Consider the following 24,411-nt stretch of genomic DNA (forward strand, 5'->3'; position numbering starts at 1 on the left):
TCAAAATGCCCACAGAATTGTATCAACACTCAAGCTTGTTAGTGTAGACAATTATATTATCGACATACATTGAGAATACAGTATAGACTGAAAACCTATACAGCAAAGAGGATGAATGAAGTAAGAATTTTGCAGGTATAGGTATTATTCAAGGATCGGTAAGGTCACTCTCATCGAAATGCTTGATTAAACAGGAAGGAAATATGCCAAAGACTAAACAATGGTTATTTCTGAGTATTAGGAACATGGGTGATTTTATTTTTTTTCTTTAAAGTTTTCTCTACTACATAAGCTTTCTACATTGAACATGTGTCAATTTCATAAACAGAAATTTAAGCTAGCTTGACTTTATCCTAAGTTGATTAGGGTAGATGAAAGCAGAGCATCTGTAGTTTATCAAATTTGCCTCTGGATAAAATAGATAAAATCAAATGAATTGATGCTCCAAACATCATGTGGATTCTATTCTGTGAGTCTGAGGCAGGAATTATGATAAGACTTTTTAATTGTCCACATACAAAGAGAAGCATTTGGGGCAAACGTGATCTGATAAAAAATTAGTAACATAAAGTTTAAAATGCAAGAGTTATGAATCCACACTCATTTAACATAGTATGAAACACAGCTTATCAGTTACTGCTATAAAGTTATCTCCAGTCTCCCCAGGCAGTTGCCCCAGTAGTTCCCATGCCATCTATATGGTATCATTAGCAAGGCGTCATCCACCACACATTGCATCACAATCTCCAGCTCAGCCTTCTTCCTACTCTGTGTGGGAAGCAAGGAAACATGGAACTAAAATGGCGTATCTAGTCAAAAGAGAAATAACCCATCATTCATTCAGTAGCCATTTATCAAAAACCTCCTATTTGCCAGACTGAATACCAAGCCTTAGGGATGCAAGCTGAAGCAAGCATAGTCATTGCTCTCCAGAGAGTCACAATCTAGCACTGAGTACCCACTCCACACTCTGCAGGTCACCCCTTTCCTGGAGGCCCTTGGAGAGGCCAGCCAGAGAATAGAATAGCTCAGACAGATTTCCTAGGAGCAAGGATTTCTTCCTGTGCCCTACTATGCCTGCTCCTTTTCCTTCCTTCTTTCAGTACTTCTGAACTACCATACCCCACCTCCCACTTTCAGACCTGGCCATCCCCTTTTGCCACTCCACCTCAAATCCTGATGCATAACTGGACATGATTTAGATATGCCAAGCTCCTTCCAGCCCAGATTAGCTCCTGTCCATGCCTTCCTCAAGACCACCATTTGTCACCACTACCACACTCCCCAGCCCTACATAGTTTGCTGGTTTCCCCTTCACCACTTTGTCCTAAGGATCACCACCCCTTTGTGATGGCAGACCTCATGACCAATGCTGACAAGCCCTAACTATTTAATTATACAGTCTTCATTTTATGTCTACACCAAAGTCAAACTCATGAATATTTTGAGAATTTCCGTTCTCTTCCTCAAAAGAGATATCCAGTGGCCCAACTGAAAAAGAGTTCACACTCAATACTGGACACAAAATTCCTGGACTAAATTCCAATTTTTTAGAAATACATCCAGAACCTACTGAAGCCCATGGCATCTCCACTGCTAGTCACCTAGCAACTAAACAAGTTCCCACATGAAGTAGCTATCCAAAACATCTGTTTCTTCTTTGATCTTTGTGGACAATGAATATGTGAAAACTCAAACAGGATCTTGGCTATCTCAAAACCAACACAGAGTGATGACAGATGACCATGATTTGTGGGATGTGCATTTGATGAAACAGAATGTGGGAAAGTTCAAAGTTGAATGCTACACAGTGATCAGAGCTGGGCTCTTCCAGAAGACCACTGAGGTCAAGAGTCTGAGATGGTTCATTACAGCCTTGTATCTTCCCTCCAACTTCTATCTCAGTTCAACCTAGGCTTGTTAAAAGGTTTTTGTTTTGGTTCGTGTTTTTTTATTTTCTTTGTCTTATAAAAAAAAACACATGGAAAAGATGTTGATGTTCTCTCTTCTACATGTTGAGAGTTGAACTATGGAAATGTAAAATTCAGGACTTTTGTGGGGAGGGTCTAGCTCAATGGTAGGATGTATGCTCAGTCTGCTTGAAAGTCCTGGGTTCACATCCCAGTAGTCCATTAAGAAAAGAAATGAAGGAATTAAGGAAGTGAGAGAGAGAGAGAGAGAGAGAGAGAGAGATGAGAGAGAGAAAGAAAGAAAGAGAAAGAAAGAAAGAAAGACATAACTAACGAACGAAAGAAAGAAAAAAGAAAGAAAGAAGAAAGAAAGAAAAAGAAGAAAGAAAGAAAAAATAAAGAAAGAAATACATAAAAAGTAGAAGCAGAGGAAGAGAAGAGAAAGAAGAGAAGAAGATACGGTAAGGTCAGTGAATTGCAGCGAATCCGTTCCGTTACTTGCATTGGAATCTCATTTCATCTCCTCTCCTGTCCTCTCATGTTCCTCTCCAATGTAATATCTAAGACTATAACATTCAGGACTTCTGCAGCTTTCACGCAATCATGAAAAGCCAAGAAGCTAAAAGATGGTAGGGCAGAACAGCGGAAGAAAACTGGATGATATTATTGATCCAAGGAATTAATCAATCCTGGAACAATCCTACATTTAGGCTTCCTGTGAGATAATAAATTCCTTTTTTGTTTAACTTTTTGAGTTGTGTTTTTCATTCTTTGCAGCTAGAAACATCCGCACTGATACAAGAAGAATTTTAAATTATACAAATATCCTTAAGAGAAAGCAAAGGAATGATACTCATGATATACTTCTCATGTGTTGCCATCTTATATTTACCCAAGATTATGCTCTCATCCAAAATTATTTAAGCCCATTAAAACACTCTTTTCCAGTTTGATCCCAAAGGAATTCAAATTCAAGGGTTTCTTCCAGGTTACTGCCCTGAACCCTCTCAATGTCCGGGAATAAGCAGTTGTCAACATCCTCTTTGTTCCTCCTATTTATTTTTTTGTCCCAGCTCATCCTGTAGCAGCAATCACTGGAGCAACCTCCAATGGTGCCTCCAAAGGACCTCCACTTCCACTCAATCAAAAAGAGGGTTTAATTCTGGGACAGAAGAGGTGGAAGGTTTGAGTGCAGAGTGTGCTGCAGGAGTAAATGGACTCATCCAATGGCCAACCACAGAAATGAAGACCCCACAGATAGATACCAATAAATGTTTTATTTCCTTCTTAAGTGTAACACAACCTGAATTAAATACTGGGAATCTATCCATTTCCAAATCACTGGGATGTATGTATAATTCTTCAGCACACTCACGCTTTCAAGATTATCCAACCCCTGAGTGAAATGGCTGGCATGGGTTCCCTTGTCCTTTAAGGCCCCACTCATCATGTATAAACACAATCATTCCATTGTGTTCTGTATTTGTAACAGTTTGGAATTTAAAGTGTCCAAAGGGCTAAAACAGGCTCCCTCTACAAGCACTTACGGCAGTGCTGCTGTTCATCTGAGCCATCCTGACAGTCTTCCTCATCGTCACACACCCAAGAGTGAGGGATGCACAGTCCTCCACTCTGACACTGGAACTGGGTGGAAAGGCAAGTAGAGCGAGCTACAAAAAAACAGGGAAAAAAACATTATGTCAACCATCCACCCTATTACACCAAAAAGCAATGCTTATTTCAAAAGAAGTATGTCAACTCCTGCTCAGTATATTTGAGGGTGAATGTGAAAAACCTTAGAGCCTGTGGACTTCACTCAGTGTTCACTGCCAAGTAATCTCAGCAGTGGGCTCACAAGAAAATGATGGTCCAAAGCAATACAGAAATGCAGAGAATAAAATGAACAGCCCAAACACATACATACAAAGCTATGACAAAAGATTAAATTAAAATTTTAATTTAAACAAAATCAACCATGAGTTGATAGTTATTAAATTATTTGAAATGTTTTGTAATAATGAATAGTGAAGCATCACGCTAAATTGGGAAATCCATGAGATTTGGAAAATAAGACCCAAAATCAAATTATTATTCCCAGAATTTACTTGCTTTAAAATCTTCAGCAGGTTCTTTGAGTCTCAGTGTGCATCATAAAATGGGGACTATACTTTTCTCACGGTTCACTATAAAATATAAGTAGAATAATGTACATGAAAGTGCCATGTAAATTAGTTGCTATTTCTTTTGTCATTGGTATTGTTTTTATCATTGTTATGGGACATTGACAAATTGTTGGTATAACTGTTCATTTATTCCTTTATCTCTGAATACACTGTTCTTGACTTTCTGCTCCTAGTGTTTAACCTAAAGTAAACTCAGTAAGGGGGAGGGTATAACTCAAGTGGTAGAGTGCATGCATGAGGTCATGGGTTCAATACCCAGTACTTCCTCTAAGAATAAATAAATAAACAATCCTAACTACCTCTCCCCACCATAAAATAAAGTTAAATGAACTCAGTAAGCTCAGAGGAGGCAAACAGAGAGCACATGATCTTTACTCTATAATAGAACTACTCCCTTGCTCAAAGTGTGGTTTCCAGGCTGGCAGCATCAGTATCACCTGGGAGCTTGTAGAAATGCAGAGTCTCGGGTCCCACTTCAAATAGATGGAATTAAAGCCTGTACTTTAACACGCTCCCCAGGAGATCCATTTGTGCCTGAGAGTTTGAGAAGCACTTCTAGGACCTGTTCCCCACACTTCTCCCATTTTCAAATGCATCGTTGTCCAAACAATACACTGAAGTATTCTCTGCTGTGCCGTAGGAACCCTTATCTGTTCACCTATCAGAATGAATGGAATTGCAGCAGTGTGATTGATAGAGTATGGCAAGGTAGGAGAGCAATGAACAGAAGGGTTGGGATTTGTGCATTAATAAATGATTTAGCTTCTCTATGCCTCAGTTTCCTAATCTGAAACCTATCTGGGAATTCTGCTGAGATAACTAAACAAAGGAATATGGGAAAGTGATTTTATAATTAGCTATAAATTAAAAAGTTAAATTTGGGGTATACAATATTTTCATATTTTTAACTGTTATTTTTTAAAAAAACATAAACCACACTAGCCACTTGTGATCTCTTTACAGTAATTCACACAAGTTACACTATATCTTTTGTATAAAAACAGACTATTTCTTGAATTACAAATCATAGTAGTTTAGACAACATTATTTTTTTGCTCCTGTTGGTGCACAAAATTTCCAGACTGAACCATCTGAAATAATCACTTATAGGCTTCAGAAAACAGCTTAGAAAGTTGGTTCCATACCAGGGTCATGCACAAAAGGGACTAAAATAATTATTAATGCCATCCGTTCTCTATCTCAAAAGATTGGAGCTCATCCAATCTGTCACTAAAGGCACAACTCTTTCTCTGTTACAGCTGAAATCACCATGAAGCTCCTCTGTGACTCAGAACAGAGCTGAGCCTGGCCCCTCTCCACTTACTGCAGCCAATTTCATCCGTGCCATCCATGCAGTCTCTGACTCCATCACACCTCCAGGATGCATCGATACAATGCCCCTGGCCGCACCGAAACTCATCACTGTGACATTCTGTAATCACACAAGCAACAGAAAACTGGTTTAGAAACTTACCCACACAGATATTCCAAAGAAACAAATTTTCAATGAAAATAAAAAATTATTCAACTAATTTTTAATCAAAGAATGTAAATTATTTATACAACTAGGAAAACATTTTTAGGATTACATTCTGTTTCAGGTCTGCTGGAATAAGGTCATTTGCATACACAGCTGACGAGAGTGCACCTTGATGTAACCAATCTGGAAAGCAATGTGACAACAGGTATCCTGCTTTTTGAAAGTGTTTATTCTTTAACTTAATACTTTTACTTCTAGGTATTTTTTTCCCCTAAAGGAACTAACCAGAGAATTAAACAAAGATCTAAGTGTGGAGATTTTTAGCACAACACTACTTGTAATAAAGGAAACTGCAAACCTCCTAAATGTCCAATAAGATGAAATGATTAAACCTTATATCAATAGATAGATCTTTATGTCTGTAGATATATACATATATTTATATAGGCATACTAGGAACTCATTGAAAGTTTCTAAATGATTTGGAAAAATATTTGTAATATAATGTAACAAAGACAAGGATGCCAAATTTTACCTGTAACAGAGTTATAAATAACAGAAAAAAAGCACAGAAAAGACCAGAATGTTAAGGGTGGTTATCTCTGATTGATAACATCATGAGTAACTTTTCATTTGGGTGACTGTGCTTTTTTCATTGCCCCCTACTATAGTTTTTCAAAGCACTTTTTTATTACTAAATCACATACAGCAATTTATGGTCTTTCATTCTTAGATACAGACCAGTATTTTGGCTGTTTGTTTGTAACTTACTTGTAAGATATCAGGTCTGTAAGCTCTCCTCTGCCAAAAAAAAATTTTTTAAGGCCAAAAAACAAAAAATCTCTGCAGCCAATCAAACTGCACAAACTTCGCACCAAAGTTGCCACATTTCCAAGTGGCAGTGATACCCCACAGTGATACACAAAAAGAGAATATAACTTAAACAAGGTCACTTAATTCATCTAGTATATCCTGCAATCTTTCTAGTTCTCTTCCTAATTTGGCATTTGGAGATCCTCTGAGTTTCCCCAAATATCTGACCAGCGACTTCCTCATGTATTATGTGCCAAGTAGGAAACTTTTTCAAGACAGCAGCCAATACCAGCCCAACTTGGAGAAGACCCAAAATTATTCTTTCACAAATCCATGGTGGTAGAGGAGTAATTTGGGGGTTGGAAGAATAATTTTATTTTCCTCAGGTATTTAAGCAATCATGCTAAACTACCCATGTCAATGTTTGACTAATTAACCTAAAATCACATAAATATACAGATCAATTACCTACTCCTAAAATAAATAAACAGTGTGCTATCCTGTCTTGTGTAAATGCAGGCATATCAACAGCATGACATAAACACAGTTAAGTGATCTATTCCTAGGGGATATAGGCTACTTTGTTCATGGAATGTTCAAATCTGATTGTCTGTTAGTGACATCCTGATTTATAATGTATGCTGCAAATGGTCAGAAACTTTCCTTGGCTAAATGGTGGTACCGAGTGGTACAGGAATACGTACACCCAAATACCTTCTATAGACTAATGCATGATGGTGGTTGGTGGTGCAGGTCTGGGGTTGGTGGTGCAGGTCTCTTATCAACTACCTTTAAAACACAACAACCTCCCTTGCAAAAATGCCCCTGAGGAATGTACAAATTCACTCTGGAATCTCAGAACTTCTCATTGGATTTTGTTCTACAAAGCAATATTTCCATGAGAGATTAGGGGCTTTGGAGGTTTAGCTATTAACACAACATATATTAAATCACTTTTATCAATTAGGTCTATTGTTAGTAGCCCAACATAATACATTTGTGAATTCAATACATTTGTTTCCCTCAATTTCTGGTTGAAAACGTATAACAATCTAAAGGTCAATCTACTTACAAAGAGTTTCCTATTGCTGGAAAAAGCATACATTTAGAAACTGAGTACACTGAAGAAAATTCTCAGAATAATAAACTGCCTGTTTTTAAATATAGGAATAATTCATGCTATTTCTTAAGCAACTTTTATTACAAGTCAAAGATTGAGGTTTTTTGTTTTTGCTAAAGCATGAAGTTAAGCACATCATGAAAAGAACACAAAATAAACACCCAAAAGTAATTTTTTAAGCACTTCGAAGTCAATTATTTAAAATCACATACACACAAAATTAAACACACACAATTAAGTAACTCTTTCTAGTTAGTATTTTTCACATGTGGTCTCCCAAATACTCAATTATCTAAAGTAATATATCAAACCCAATTTATACAACTTATCAATAGATCCATGATAATTCATTTGTCAAATCCATCTTTTCCATATTAGCTTCCATGCCTGTTATAACTCCCAAATGACTATTGCTTGGAAATATCTCTCCAGAAAAAACAAATGGATATTCTATCATTGCTGGGTGGCACCCTAGCAATCAACCAAATGGTCCACTGGTGTCAGAAGACTGCCATTCATTCTACTATAAAGGGAATATATGCTGTTTAAAAACAAACTGCTAGTAAAGGTCTAGATCAAGTTTGATAATAATTATAGGTGCCCCTGATTTCAATTAGTTTGTATGTACTTTATTTTCTGAGTGTTTTGTTTTAAATAAGTAGCCTTTACTCACAACCCCTCCAAAGGTTACTACATATTATCTACACTTTATTGTTTAATAATTTGAAATCCAGAGAAGGTGGGGGTGAGGTGAGGGATTTCAATCTGGAGCCAAACAGTTTATGAAAGAAAAAAAAATCTAAATAGGACAAAATTTAACACTTTTTCCAACAAATGGTCTCTTAACATTCACATTCAATCATTTTTAACTAAGAGGTAATTTTGCAAATAATAACTTTCAAACCTTTAGAATGTTTTCCTTTTAATCAAAACCAAAGAGGAAAATATCATAAACCACACTGAAATAAAAACCTTTTGTTAAGAACCGGGCAGCCATTGACAAGGAACCGTTAGAACCAAAGGGACACCCTACTTTCCCTGGGGTAGCTTTCAAAAATCAAAGCGGATAGTGCAAAGATGGAAAAAAACAAACAAACTTGTGTGGCACTTAAATGGCATGCACCATTCTAAGCATTTTGCAAACTTTAAGTCATTTAAATCTTTATAACAACTCTATAAGATAGATGCCATTATTATGAACATTTTACAAATAAAGAAACTGAAGCACAGACCAGTTCAGTAACTTGCCCAAGATCAAACAGCAAATACATGCAAAGTAAGGATTTGGATCTGACAGTTCTGTTCTTGCGTCTGTGCTATAGTGACCACCATTGCTCTGTATTCTCTTTCAACCAAAAAAACAAAATTTATATACATACATACATATACATACACACACACACAGACACTCATATATATATATATATTCATTTCACCAAACCCAAGAATGAATGTAAAATTTGATCATTTTCCAAAGTTTCTATCAACATTAACTAGATTCATTAATTGGACAGGTCTGGAATCCAAACCACACAATATGCTCCTACAATTCAACTGGGGAAGAGTAATCTACTTGGCAACAAACGCTGCAAATAAAAACTTGTAGGCTTAGGAAAATTTGCAACAATCAAAAGCAATGCAGGGAAATTAAAAAAAAAATTTTCAATCTCTTCAAGAAAAATGTTAGACATAAAGATAAACTTATTTTTCAATGTTATAGAGCCCCAAGCTGGAGAAAAACAAGAGTAATCCTTTCTTCATAAATAGTCATAGCCCAAGCTTCCTGGTTTAAGTGTTGGACTAAGAATGTGTTAAGATAAGATACTGGAGTAACAGATAATGCCTAGAAGAGGGAAGACTTGCTTGTTTTTCCAGGAGGGGAACAGCACTGAATTAACATGACTTCTGTACCCTTTACAGCCTCTAGCACAGTGCTAGGCACACATGGGACAGTAGCCACATATTCAGCAGGTAATGAAGATTCCTCTTTGTAAAATTCAGTCTCTTGGGATCATTCCATATCAGAGATTCATAAAATCACCAAGGCAAACAATAAGTCTTTCAATTGACGTTTACTATCTTAAATCTGTAGGGAAAAAAGTGAAATCTGGAATAATTTGAAATAAGAGCAATATCTAAAAGTTTCAAAAAGAAAGAAAAATATGGAGTCATATTAATCTTTCATTCTGTTACCCTTTCCTTATAAGAGTTTCTCTTAACTCTCATGAATTCTCTTCTTAGAAGAAAAAGGCAAGTCGTAGTCAATAGAACATTGTCCAAAGTTAACAGAGTAAGGTAATTTCTATGGCAAATCCTATTTTCCCGCTAGATCCTCTTAACACATACTGGTTTTTCCAGACACTTGGTCTACCTGGGGAGGTACATGTGCTTTTTTCAAAAAACATGTAACACTGCATGGCATTTTAAGAGTCCTATCTTCACTGAACTCAAAGAAACAAATTCCTTAATTCATCGATCATTTTTATTTCATTTTTTTGGTACTTTGTTTCTATTCCCTTGGCATTGTCAGACATACTTATGATATTTATAAGCTGGGTGATGGTTCACTGCAATTCTCACACTTTATCCACACCCACAAGGTCAGTCTCCTTTTGAAGATTTAGAGTTACTTGCTAATTCCCAAACTTGACATTGCAGCCAGGACAGCCAAGGGTCACAAATCGTCTGGAGACCCTGCCCTGCCTAATATCAACTGGTGGAATAGCCACCAACTCAGCTGATGGAAATGAAACAAGACCCGCATAGCAAACCAACCTACTACTCTCTGTGCAACATTTTAGCTGCCTGGTTTTCATAACAGGTCACCAAATAGGTGGCCAGAATTATTCTTTTTTAATCCAGTTTACAAACAACAGAGTCGACTGCTTTTTCCAAATTATTGTTTCAGAGCCCTGATGTTTTGATAGAGTAAAGCAATATTAATATTAGGAGGACATTTTGGGAAATCAAAGCCTTTGAGGTAAGACCCACAAAGCCAGTTTCTTAGTGATCATGTACACATATCATTTAAGTGCATTAAAAAAAAAAGGACCAAAAGAATATGATGTCAGACTGAATAAAGCCACACACACAAAAAAAATCATACTCACGATGGGCAAAACTTTGTTCTAGGGTTTGTGGAAGAAACAAAGAACAATAAGATATGATCCTTTTTTCAGAGCTTACAAATTTATTGGGGACAAAGATTATTTATACATTATAAATTAAATAGGCATGTAACAATAATAGCTGTTATTTGTTGAGTGCCTACTACATGCTGGATGATATAAGAAGCTTTATATCGTTGGATCCTCTTAGAAATAGATGAAGTGAGCTTTATATTTATTTACTAGAAAGGAAACATGAACCTCAGGGACATTAATCAAATTCCAACAGATGTAGAAAACGTCCATGTCTGACTCAGACCCAGGACCTGTGTGATTCCAGAGCCCAGGCTCTTTTCCTTATCCCACTTCCCACAGAATAGATGACAGCTTTCACTCACCCAGCATTTATTAAGTGTTGGCAGTATTTTAAGTGTTTCCCATAGATTAGTTCACTTATCCTCCCAGCAATCCTGTGAGACAGTATTAATAGCCCCATTTCATAGATGAGAAGACTGAGGCTTGACCAAATCTCACAACCGGTAGGTGGAGGAGCGGGAAGTATGACTCCAACACTGTGCCACGTGACAGTAGGTGCTTTTGTTCCAAATAAGCAGCCAAGACAGTAAGAACCAACTGTTCTCAGGGAGAAAAAAATTAATCCCACAAGCTGGTGTGATGCGAGAAGGCTTTGTGAAGGAGAGTGAGACTGCACTGGGCCTGTGTGGAAGACCAGGACTTGGGTGGGTGAAGGAGGGACCAGGCCCAAACAACTTGAGAGAGGCCCAGCATGGGTGAGGGCCTAAGGAGAGGGTCTCCATGGTCCAAGGCAGGGAGACTTTTCTAAAGTGAGGGTCAGCCAAGCTGGGGAGATGGAGAAGAAAGGGCCTTGAATGCCAAGAACCTGAGTGACACGATCAAATGGGTTGAGAGTGAGAGCGCTTAGAAATCTCTCGTGCCAGCAACAGTATTAAAATGAAAGGCAGATGCTCTGGATAAATGCACATCCGAACAAGGATACAGACTTTGGCCGTGAGAAGGGCTTGGGCTCCTCAAAACCTTGCCCAGAGCGTGAGTTCAGGGAGCAGAAAGGTGAGTGGTTCACCAAGAAGCTGCTGGCAGGGACAGGGCTCCTCCTGCAGCCCCTCCAGTTGCTCCTGGCCTGATCCACAGCAGCTCCAGCATGGCAGACAGTCAACAGTTTCCACAGGTGCCCCCGAGGGCATCCTAGTGTCCTGTCCTCTCCAAGCTGAATGAATACGTCTGAGCATCCAGCATGTAGAATTCAGCCGGACCCTGAGATAGATGATCTCAAAGACTGCTGAAGTATTTGCTTAATAGTTTTTTAAAGAGCCCTTTCAGTGATCAAAAGACAGTAGAATAATACGTGCTGCACTATCAGAGAAGCCTCTCAGTTCTGAAAAGTGGGACGGTGACTTTCCTCCCTTCCTACCTGAGCTATTCCTCTCCAGTTTTGTTTAAACACTAGCTACCTGCCCTTCCCCTGGTCTTTTACACGCCACTTCTTTTTCACTGAGTACCACCTACCCCTCCAACCAGACTGTCAATCAGCACTGCAGAGCATTATAAACAAAACCACACCTCTCAGGGCTTCTGGAGAGGGTGTGATTGGCATGTAGGGTGGGACAATTATTCCACTGCCCTGGGCAAAGCAGGATGTCTAGCATCCCTGGCCCTCACGTGGAATGCCAGTAGTGCCCATCCCCCATCACTGTGACAACAAAAGATAACCCCATGCATGTCCAATCACCCCTTGAGAGTGGCAGTACCACCCCCAATTGAGAACAACTTAGAACCTCTAAGCGGCTTGGACATTCAGAGCTCAAAACGTCTTAACCCACATGAAAGAGATCATCTAAGAAAACCCTTATAATAAATTCTTCCCTTCTAAAGATAATAAAATTTCTTAACTGGCAATCCCACTGCCTCCCACCCACCAATAAGAGGGCCTCGGATTGGGCAATATCATGCTGCAGCTGCTAGTACCAGCATCTTGAAATGAACTCCCCTGGGAGTGTGATAAAGAATCTCAGTTCCAGGGAGGCCTGCTTCAGCCTGGAATGCTCCACGGGGCGTCCACAGGCTCACCCATTCAAGGGTGGGGGGAGGGTCACAGCCAAAAATCTGAAATCCTCGAGCAGTTCTTCGTTAATGTAAAGGGAGCAGACCGGTGAAAAACAGTCATAAACACACCTGCTTGTGGGGCAACTTTTTCTCATCTGTGTAACTATCAGAAAAAATTAAAATAATTTCCCCAGATGTCCTCTCCCCACCTCAGCCATATATATATATATATATATATATATAAATTGACTATCACATAAGTGCCTAAAACATTCAAAAGAATCTCCAAGTTTTTACCAAGAACACTCAGCAATGAAAACTTCCTGCCAGCCAGTACCAAATGCTGAAACTATGTATTAGTCTCTTCTGTATTTCCTCAAATAACCCACACAGTATTTTCTCTATCAGCTAAGTCACGGAGGTTCCTATAGACGGACTCCTCCTTCACGTGAGAGAGAACTAAGCCCAAGACCTTTGTCCCCACTCCCCCAAGGGACTAACTGGTTATCTACCTCTTTGATGGCCAAAGAGCTAAGTGTATAGGATGCTGAAAAGAACACTATCCAAACAGAAGAAAATTTAAGATAGTCTGCCTGCTCTGGTAAATAAGAACCCAATGAATCAAACTCCGTAAGAAAAGAGTACAACGCCCTTCAACACTTAGTGATTTAACACGACTTGTACAAAAACTATAAATCACCCCCATTTAAGAGCTGACTTCTAACCCCAAACTGCCCCAAGTATTTCTATATGGCTTACTGATTAGCAATATAAATTATTGGAAAATGGTGAAGGGAATCCAAAACTAAAAAGGAAAATCACACAACTGTGAGAAATAAGTGACCCTGTACATCTCCAGGCAGGCAGCTTTCCTGCTTAAGGTGTGAAAAACCCATTCTCAACACAAACACAGATAACAATAACAATAACACCAAAATAACATCAAACCAGGGTTTTTCTGATTAATTAGACACAAGTGTTGAGCCATAAATCAAATCAGTACAGGTATGTTAAAGCTGCAAGCATCGCTGCTGTTTTGGTCATCTTAACAAGCAAATTAGATCACCAGGTCATCAAACGAACAATGGCCTGATACCAGAAATGATGACAATAGCAGCAGAAAGAAACGGACTCCCAGTTGGTGGATTTGGTGATTCTCTATAGTCCTATGGTAAATGATTTGTGACACTAAACAGACCTTCTTGACTGGACCAAAGGAACACCTTTTTGTTCTGATCTTATTTTAGCTTTGTTGTTTTTTTTAAACTTTTATAATTTTTATTGAAGTCTAGTTGATTTACAACATTAGTTTCAGGTGTACAATATAGTGATTCAATATTTTATAGATTATACTCTATTTAAACTTATTACAAAATAAGGATATATTTCCTTGTGCTGTACAATTTTTCCTTATTCTTGTGTATTCTTTAGCCCTTACTCCATGTTATTTAGTTCTTGACCATCACAATAGTTAGACCAATAGGCTCTGAAGACATTAAAAGGGCAAGAAGAGACAGAGATAGAGGAAGAAAAAGAAAAGAGGAGAGAGGGGGAGAAAAGGAGAGAGATCAAGGTCAATAATCAGTGTCCAAGCACTAAATTTAATGAGACCTAGCATCTTGCACTCTAACCTCAATTTGGTACAAAATAATAACTTACTTTTATTTAGCTATGGCCTAAATCCAGACTGGACCAGTATGTAATTGCTAAGTGGGTTTATAGTCACATTTCATGCTAGGAACTAAATAAGCTCTCATTCTAAATGTGTACATTTCAGAAAGTAGAGACCAGGTATTTTTTGTATATAATACATATAATTTTACATACACACACACACACACACACACACACACACACACACACACACAAAATTTACTCTGATGCAACAAATGCTTACACATCAATAAGCAAGTATGATGACAATTCTGACCAGAAATGTTGATCATGGTAGGGCTTATTACACTTTTATGTACACAAACATTGACTTTTATCAATGGTTCATTCGTTGAGGTGCACACACATGCAAAACAACCTTGATTTAGTTGTGGGCATGTATGTTTTCTGCCAACAAAAAATTTTCTTGAACTCTTAAATACTGTGCAGCAAGAATGTGAAAATATTCCTACCCATAAGTCTCAGAGCCTGCCCCTGGGCAATAAGTACTGATAATTAATCATCTGGTAAACTGAGATCAACATTTTTGATAAATATGTATTGTGTCATTACGTTTTTTAAAAAACTGGTTTTCTTGTTGTATGGTGTTTTTGTACATTTCCCCTTCTAGTTATATCTCAGAAAGAATTTTATAAGCAGAAGCTCAAAATTCTCCCACCATGACCTGATACATGAAAAATAAAGAAAAGAAAAAGTAAATGAGTTTAAGTGACCAAAAGAAGAGTGGTACTAAGATGTCAGGAATGTATTATGATTCTACCAAGAACAGAGCATTATTCTAACATGTGAGCTCCTAAAAGCGGGAATAAATACCTCTGTAATCCCAGTGCCTAGCATAGTACCTCCTAGTACCCAGATGACCCTCAGTAAATGAACAATATATGATGTGTCAGAATACATGAATGAAGCTAAAATGATTTTTTTAATGATAAAGTCTTGAGATCATGATGACTTGTATACTTTTATAATGGATCCTGCTGTTTAGAGCCACTGTTTCTTCTGATCTAATTAACAACTGAACAATTATCTTTCATGCTGACCCTCATGAGAGGCCAGAAAGACTCTAAGCAGTCAACCCCAAATTCTTGGGAGCCTATTTATATGTTCAGGTCATTCTCTGCTAATTCATTAAAGGATGGGACCTCTCCCCACATATGATACAAAACATTTATATCTAGCACTACTCTGAAACAGAAAGAGTATTCTACACCCTTCCCCACGCCTCCCTCCAAAAAAAACAAAAGAAGAAAAGAAAGCAACAAGAGAATATCTGGTTCTGATTCCACAAATCAAAATCTGTTAATTTTTATTATAAGCAATTTGTTAGCATAGTCATAATTTAAATTTCTCTACAGAGTCAAAGGTGAAGCTGAATTTGTTAACTCGGGAATCTACAAAATAGGATCTATTACATTTGCAAAGACTTTCATAATAGAATGACATTAAATTTCCTGTGTCTCCTCTTTGAGCAAAAAGAACTTCAGGCTGCATGCCTCCCCAGCAGGTTATCTATTGAACCAGGAGTCCTTTGGCCCTGGTTGCTATGCCTGGGCTCAAACAGCATTTATAGGTCTCCAAATCACTTCCAGGCTCTATAATTGTCATCACTTCGTGTTATAATGTGAAACTCAATAGCCTGATGACACAGAATCAACAATATTATATTGACACTCACTGATACCTATGTGTAATGAAATGGTGTTTGGATTTCTGACTATACAAGGTGAATTTACAATCCTCCAATATTAAGAGCAACTTAAATAAAATTATATCTGCAGTGACTGTCAATAACAGGAAGAAAAAAGGTAGCAAATATTTCCTAAAATTTCACCTGATCTGTATAAGTATCATAAGTAATGGCAGTAAAAACCTATTGTCACTGTAAATATAATGCTAATCATACATTAAAATAGAATCTTAGAATTTTAATGCTGGAAAAGAGCAAAGGTTTCAATAATAAACTATACTAGAAAGTACATACAATAAAACCTCTACTAACTGACACACCAAAAAATTAAAACCACAGCTTACTGAAATTTTGTCTGCATTACACTTTTTACAAAAGTAATTACAAGAAAATAAACTGATATTAGGGATTTGGTCAAAAACAGCTCTCAGTGGCTGTCTTAATTCTGGAAATTAGGCATCTAGTGTTACCCAGTGCTGAAGCAGATAATGAATGAATGAGCTCATATTCAGAATACAGGTTCTTAGATATTATAGTAAAAATAATTTAATTGAATTCAGTAAGAAATTCAGATTTTTCAATAAGGGCTAAAATAAGAAGATAGTGATGGAGAAACTACTAGACTAAAAGCCAAGAGACACATGAAATGGGTATCAGCCCTTGCAATAGCACTGACCACTGTCCCCCTTCCATTCAAAAAGTTCCACAAGGGCAGGAACTATCAGTTTTATTCACCATTAAATCTTCAATCAATAAATACTTGTTGCTTAACTGACTCGGGTTAGTGAACCTGGATTTAAACTCTCTGATACGCAGTTTCCTTACCTGCAAAATTTCTGACCAGCCCAACCAGGTTCTGGTGAGGATTAATGGTCCCCGTAAACCATCAGCACAATGCCTGAAGCAGAAAGTCCCTCCGTGAAGGGTGGTTCCGTCCTGGGCACACCCACATCCTACACATCTCAAACATTCTAACAGCCTAGGAAGTAAAATACTTGGGGACCAATGTCTTCACCAAATCAGACCTGTTTGTTCCCCTAATCTCTAATTGAGAGAAAACTCCCCAAACCAGAGCCGCCTTGCTTGTGGAAGGCTCAGTGTTGAGAGTAAGGATGGGTGGTGGTTGTCTTGCCTCCTGCCCGTGAACAAAGTATCCACTGGCCCAGTCTGAGGTCAAGGGCAAGACTGAAAATCAAGATTTATTTTAGGAAACACAGGTCAAGTTTGCTACTGATTTCCTATTTTCTTCTTTATGAATTTTTCTATTTTCCTACAATGAGCATTTTTATTACTTCATCTATTTTAAATCACTCAATTTTAGGTGAGCCTCTGGAGTTTTTATGCAGAATACTGTGTATAATTTCAACACCAAAAAAAAAATTAATCATAAACATAAAGGCTTTCCCAGAATGGATCTTAAATCATTATACTGCACGTTGAACTTGGCCGTGGTTACCTTTTCATAGTTATAAAAGCATTCCTAGTGACCTGAGCTCTTGCCTTAACGTACAACACTGAGTTGAGGACATAAAGAAATTCAGGATTTTAGTCAACTGAAGCTAAGCTGAAACTATTTCCATTTAAAAAGTTCATGACTATAACTCAATTTAAAAAAAAAAACAAAACCTAAAAATAATTTTAAAATAAAAAAAAATAAAAAGTTCAGAAATTCCCCAGGTCCTAGGTTCAAAAGAATGAAATTTCAAATTCTTCCTAAAGTGCTGAGCTATTCATTATCCTAGTTCTCTAAACTTTCTCTTATATAATAGAAAAATGCTCCAAATGTAAACTTTCTTTAACTAAAATCACTTGTGATGATGCTTTACAATATATTCAAAGGAAAACTTTATCATCTTCAGTTATTACCTTCTCTCCAGTTGAATGAGAATAGATTTACATAAACCTAGACACCCACCCATTCCAAAAGGATGAAGAGAATACCCCATAGTTGCTGTGACCCCAGCCCTAGGCTTCACTGGCGACGAAAAGAGAGATCTTCCCACCTTCCTAAATAGTCTCCACCTCACAGAGCAGATGCTCCAAACTCAAGTCAATCCGGCAAGCACATGTTGAGGCTCTGGCGGACCACTGATCTGTGTGCTCTTACAGGAGCAGAAGGACAACTGTCAGGAAACTACGGTAAAGACAACGAGCTCACAACAATTTGGCGGTCCTCATGCAAACCCACACGGCCAGCCCACCTCCTGCCAGAAACTAAGTGAAGCCAGTTCATCCCTGAGAAGAGCTGGGTTCACTCTGTTTACTAAGAGCACTCAACACACTTAAGTTTGGTGGGTAACGTTACAAAGTGGCAAAAACAACTTAAACCTAAAAGACTCTTCTGATAGTCCAGGAATGAGGCGATTAGGGCCTTATCTAGTTAAAGAGTCCCATCTCGGCTTCATTTCCCCCACTCTCATCTAAAAATCCTTTCCTTCTGTCTCCCTGAGATCATCCCCGTAATGCCGCCAGAGTTTTCGTGGCCCTTGACGCTGATCCCCTAAATGTGTACCCAAGTGAACTTTTTCACAGCAATGTTTAAGAGAGTTTTAAAAAGGCCTTCCAAGGATGAATATAGGCACTTTAGCAGAAAAAAGGAGGCCCTCAAAGAAGTGAATTTTCTAATTGTGGCATTTCAGGCATTCTCTCATGCCCAAATACCTTCCTCACCACCTTGATGGGGCAGATCTGAGGGGGATAGAGGATCTTATCAGGACTCCTAACGAGGTATGTGGACAAGGCCATCTTTGCTGATGCCAGAAACTTCATCAGCAGTGAGAGCATTTTTCCAGAAACGCACAGACCATGTATAATTACAGTCCAAGGGTTTCCTGGGAGAATTGGTGACATCTTTGAATCAGTGTAATGTGTCTTAGATTAATCTGGGCTGAAGAAAAAGGCCTTAAGGAAATACTGCAAAAACAATGACTCCAAAGGCCATGAGAATCAAGTAACAAACGAATATGATTTAAAGAAACTCTGTTGTTTTGCTTCTTTTATACACTGAAACCCCCTTACTCTATTATTTGTAACTCAAAGAACTTCTTCCATTGGAAATACAAGATTCACCAACTCCACCCAATGTGTATGTGTATATATGTGTATATATGCATGTACACACACACACACACATGGAAGCCCAGTGTTTCAAAGCTTGCTGATTAAGGAATGGACTTGACATGCCTTCATAAAGGTGTACTTTTCATCACACTTTCCTTTAGGAATGCGTCTCAAGTATAGGAGTCTATATATCCCTTCTTCCATTCAGCCCAGCATATCTGAAAGCCAACAGCTTTTCCACAGAAGGTTAAGAGATGGAGTCTAAATAACAGATGGCTGTATGCTTTATATGTTACTCTAAAATTGGGGGCAAGTGGGGCAAGGAAAGGGAGGGCGTGGGGAAGGCTGCTTAGAAACCAGGTAACTTTCCAGAGGAAAAGCCCTGGAGTCTATACCTGGGTTCAGACTCCAGCTCCATCTCTTACTGACACTATGGTGAACATGTTACTCTATGCCTCCATTTCCACATCTAAAAATGAGGATAATAAGATAAAAAAAAAAAAGAGGATACTTTTCATTAGGTTAAGATGAAGATAGAATAGGAAATATGGGCCTGGCACTCAAGTACGTGTTCAACAAATGTTAGCTATTGTTATTTTTACGCAAGTGTTATCTGACCCTTTAAACTCTATATTGTCTCCCTTTGAAGTTTTCAGGGATTTTTTGTTTTATATATATTTGTTTTTATTCCAGCTCTTCTGTATTCATAATCTACCACCCAGTTTGAAGATCTTTTAAAATTACCCTAATTAGAATTGTAGCTTATTCCCCCCAAAAGCTGATTGAATACAGAAATTTCATATTATCTTATTACTAAATTATCACTTCTACTTTAAATTATACTCTCTCCTTAACTAAAAATTTCTTATATGTGAGGTTCACAAAAGAAAAACATATCCATATTCAAAATAAAACCGCTAGAAAAATAGAATTCAATTCACAAAGATAGGCAAGTTCAGGTACACAGCTACGTACTTTCAGAAACATACCGCTACTTAGTGAAATAAATTAACTCTAAGTTTATTTCTTTGGTTGACAACACCTCTGTTCTTAAGACATTTCAACAACTACATTTCAGGTGTTTAAAATGTGCAGGAATAATTAAAAAGAATTCATGTTTAACTAAATAACATTAAGCAGTTGCCTAAATACAGACGCCTTAGTCCAAAGAAGTTGATAGTGGCAATATTTATTGAATTACTGAGTTAGACAATATGGAATTATTAAGCCCTGATAGCAGTATCTACAATCTAAGAATTCTCCTTACTTCAGCCTGAGTGTGGTAATTGTTTCTGACTCTCGATGACATTTTGAAAAATACCAAGAGTAAAGGAAACAGAGCCCACATCTTACCGCAGGAAAAGTCCTGAGCTTTTCAAAGTGTAAACTGCAAATGCAGTTGCACAATTACAGCAACCTCTTAGAAAAGGGGCTTCTGGTATAAAAAAATCAGAGAACAAGCAATACTTCGAAACTCAAAATCAGACTCACAGATACATATATATGGTATACATCTCTGTAAGGTCAAAGGGTCAAAGAGACCTTAATGTCAAATTCCAGCATTCTTCTGGTACAGGTTATGTGCCTACAATCTGCTTCCTATCCCTTAGAATCATTAACAATAGGCTTTATCCTTCTTCCGTAGCATGGTCCTTTGAATATTTGAATAGAGAGCTAGCCGTAACTTCCCGATCCTTTTTTTCTCCAAAAGAAACATCCCTAGTTTTTCTGTCATCTCCATTTCATAACATGATTTCCAGTTCTCTTGTCATCCTTGTTTCCATACTCCAAATTCAGTTCAAATGTCTTTACAAAAATGTGGTCCTCAGAATGGAATAAATGCCTAGTGCCACCTGAACAAATGCCTATGTCCAGGACAACACTAGCCTACCACAATACTCATTCTCTTTCCTCTTCAGACACAGAATCCCAATTTTACTCAGGTGAACCATGTGTTCTGCTAAAAAGCTATATTTCCCAGACTTCAGCTAAGTGTGTTCATGGGACTAAGTCTTGATCAATGCAATGCAATGCAATAGCATTGTGTAGGACTTCTGGGAAGTCTCCTTTAAAGAGAGAAGGCAAAAAAAAAAAGAGAGAGAGAGAGAGAGAGAGAAGGCACGCCCTTCTTTTTCCTTCTCCATTCCTGCACCTGGCATGGAGCAGAGATAGCTCTGGCTACAGAACTATTTTGGACAATGAGGTGACCTTAGGGACGGAGGCCCCCAGCAGTGGATGGTGGAGCAGGAAGACAGGTGCCTGAGTCTCTGATGATACCATGGAAGTACCAAACCAGCCTCCTATTGCTGGCAATGTAAGAAAGAAACAAAGCCAAACAAAAGCCTCTCTGCAATGGTGGTCCAAAGTAGAGCATGCTTGTCACCTCCCCTGGGTGACAGAATTGCTTTACTACAACTTACTAATTTTAAAGAACTTTCCACTAAACAAAGTTTTCTTGAGTTCCAGGCTTATGCATGGCTCTGTGCCAGATACAAGATATCAGAGAGGAAGCAGGTATAACACTTTGCATCAGTGGTCCTACTCTAGAGGAAGAGATAAAATACATACATAGATAATTATAATTCATGGGATGATGATATGTGCTGTAAGAGAGGTTCAGGTAACATTAAGAGGAAATCAAGAAGGGCCCTGTGGAGGAAGATGCACTTAAGTTACAATATGTGGGTGTGAGGGGAAGGTAGTCCTGGCAGAAGGAACAAACTGGAACTAGCACAGGGGCAGGAAGGTGGAGGGCATGACCAAGAAAGATCTACATTTTCCGCCTATGTCACTGACATATGTCTTCAAATTACAAAGATCGTGCTTATAGCAGGTTCCTCTCCACCTGAGGTTAAAAGAAAAAAATCTGAAGGATCCTGGCACCCTCTAAAGCCACTGAGTGTCTCCAGGGGGTCAGTTCAATTCACCATACATTTATGGAGCGCTAACTGTTTTGCTTTCAAATGAGAGTTTCTCCCCATCCACCAGGCCACGCTAATTTTAAACAAATGTCATCAAATACTTGAAGGTGATACTTAGCCAATATTCTACTGAACTGGAAAAAATGTTTCCCAGAGGTGTATCCTGAGATTTGATAAACTCTAAGGGCACAAAGAACATGTATTTCTCCTTTCTTCTTATTCTTGAGCATTAGAGTTAAGCATGCAAGATCTGGAGCCAGTCCTCATACTCCGCCTCAGTTTGCACATTTGTAAAATGGGAATAGTAATGGTATCTACCTCCCTGGACTGTCACAAGGACTAAATGCTATAATTATGCTGACTATATCCCAGACATACAGTAAGTTTCAATAATTGTCAATGCTTATTACCAGTATTATTCCTTCCTGCCTCTTTGTTCACTCCCTATCCACCAAGATGGGTCCTTAGCTGACAGAAGAAATATTGACATTTGGGATGGGACAACTCCTTGCAGTGCGAAACTGTCCTGTGTATCGCATCTGGTTTAACATCCTTGTCCTCTGTCCTCTCCACGCTAGCAGCGACACTCATGCACTCTGACAATCCCCAAAATGAATTTCCAGATGCTCTGTAAGGCAGCTGTACCAATGAGGAATCAATGAACAAAACCAAAGAAAACATCATTTGCCAGGCCCAATAAACTAGAACTTTTTCGGATAAAGGGATTTAAGAATTTTATTTACCATCAAGTATGGAATGTAAATAACATACGTGTACATTGAAAAGACATGTCTATTCACATAAATAAAACATATCAATAATGGGAATTATCAAAAAGAGCAACAAATAAAAGCTTTCTCTGTATTTCACAGTGACTCCTTCTCCTCTGGTCACCTCTAGGTCCACAAGTTTAGTTCAACCCTTATCCTCTGTCACTCAGATAATTCCAGTCATTCTCTACTTTAACTGGTTGGTGTGCTTTTCCTCATGGCAGCCAGCATTATCTTTATAAAATGGAAGTCTGATCCTTGCCCTTCCCAGCTTGCATTTCTTCAAAAGGCATCAAACTGCTTAGCTTGACATACAAAGTCCTTCAGTCTCACCAGAGGCCACTCTCCCATCTCCATCTCCTGCTGACACCTCCTCCCTCAAGATTCAGTTCAAATGGCAGATCTGGGTAGTCTTCCTTGGCTCTTGGGCCCCTCAGACCTACCTGACCTCACTCCCTGTTCTGTGTTCCCAAACCTCTACCACAGCACCTCTCACCTTGTGGCACAATTGTTTATGTCCATGTCTTATTTGTCTTTGTGTCCAGTTCTGGGCACAGTAGGCTCTCAGGAAATGTTTGTGGAATAAATACATCAGTGATAATACTCACTGTAATTATGAACCAAATCTAGATTGAGTGATAGCTTTTCACCTCTTAAACTCCTCACTGACCCCTCTATTCTCTATTTTCACGAAATAAAAAGAACTATTGTAAGAGAAAAAAAAAATCACTGATTAGGATACTTACATGGTCTGCCTAAAACTTCCCACAAAGCCTGGTGGTCATCTTTGAATGTACTCTTCCCTCTTCCTCCTTGACCAGGGGACACACCTGAGCCCTACTTAGACCCACACTCCTATTATTCTTGTTCTCAGAGACACAGAGACATCACGAGGAAACTCTGCATAGGATCAAGTTTACCAGAAGCAGATACAGGACACATGAAATGGAAACACTGCGTCCACTGAAAAGTTTGAAATTCTCTCTAACATGACATTTTGGATCTGTGCTTTCAAGACCTAGAGGTGAAGGTCCAAATGTTCTTGGGGTTAGAAAGGCAGGATACAAGGTCTGTCTTCTAATGCTTCCTTGTCTAACAGTTTCCACTCCAGAAAAAAAAAAAAAAAGCTGTATTTTTTTCCCCAGCAAGTTCTATGGATAGAGAATGTGACAAGTGGTTCCTTTATTTCAAAAGACCACAGCATGGTGGCTGCTCTGCTGCACTGACCTAACCAAGAGCTGGTCAACTATGAATGATTTAGCACAGGTTCCCTGTGGGGCCAAATGTTTACTGAATCTCACCAAGTGCCAGGACCCTGCATGTTCACGATGTCCTTTAAATATTCCCAGGAACCTGTGCAGTAGACATTTCTGAGGCGTCCCAGAAACTGAAGCTCAGAGAGATTAAGTAGCCCAGAGGTACCCATCTGGAAAGTAACCAAGCTAAACCTCCAAGCTCCAGCACCAGGCAGTGTCCCAGCACCAGAAGGGGTTCAGCCGCAGGTGACCTATGTCACAGGCAGACCATAGAGACTGGGGATCCTTAAGCAGGTAGAGAACAGGCAGAGGGCCGTGGCCAGGGAGCTTCCACAACAGTTAAGAAAA

At 38.5% G+C, this 24,411-nt stretch overlaps 1 protein-coding gene across 1 annotated transcript in view; it reads right to left on the reverse strand.

The window, feature by feature from the left end:
- Window positions 1–1,405: 1,405 nt before the first annotated feature.
- Window positions 1,406–24,411, reverse strand: part of LOC116663522 (low-density lipoprotein receptor-like) — a 39,582-nt gene continuing 16,576 nt past the window's right edge. Inside the window, exons 2-4 of the mRNA XM_032479164.1 lie at window positions 5,418–5,525; window positions 3,458–3,580; window positions 1,406–1,491 (exon numbers count right to left, since the gene is read on the reverse strand). Coding sequence (XP_032335055.1) covers window positions 1,406–1,491; window positions 3,458–3,580; window positions 5,418–5,525 — 317 coding nt within the window. The remainder of the gene's footprint in view (window positions 1,492–3,457; window positions 3,581–5,417; window positions 5,526–24,411) is intronic.

The sequence above is a fragment of the Camelus ferus genome, chromosome 5, assembly GCF_009834535.1.
Source record: "Camelus ferus isolate YT-003-E chromosome 5, BCGSAC_Cfer_1.0, whole genome shotgun sequence".
Lineage (NCBI taxonomy): Eukaryota > Metazoa > Chordata > Mammalia > Artiodactyla > Camelidae > Camelus > Camelus ferus.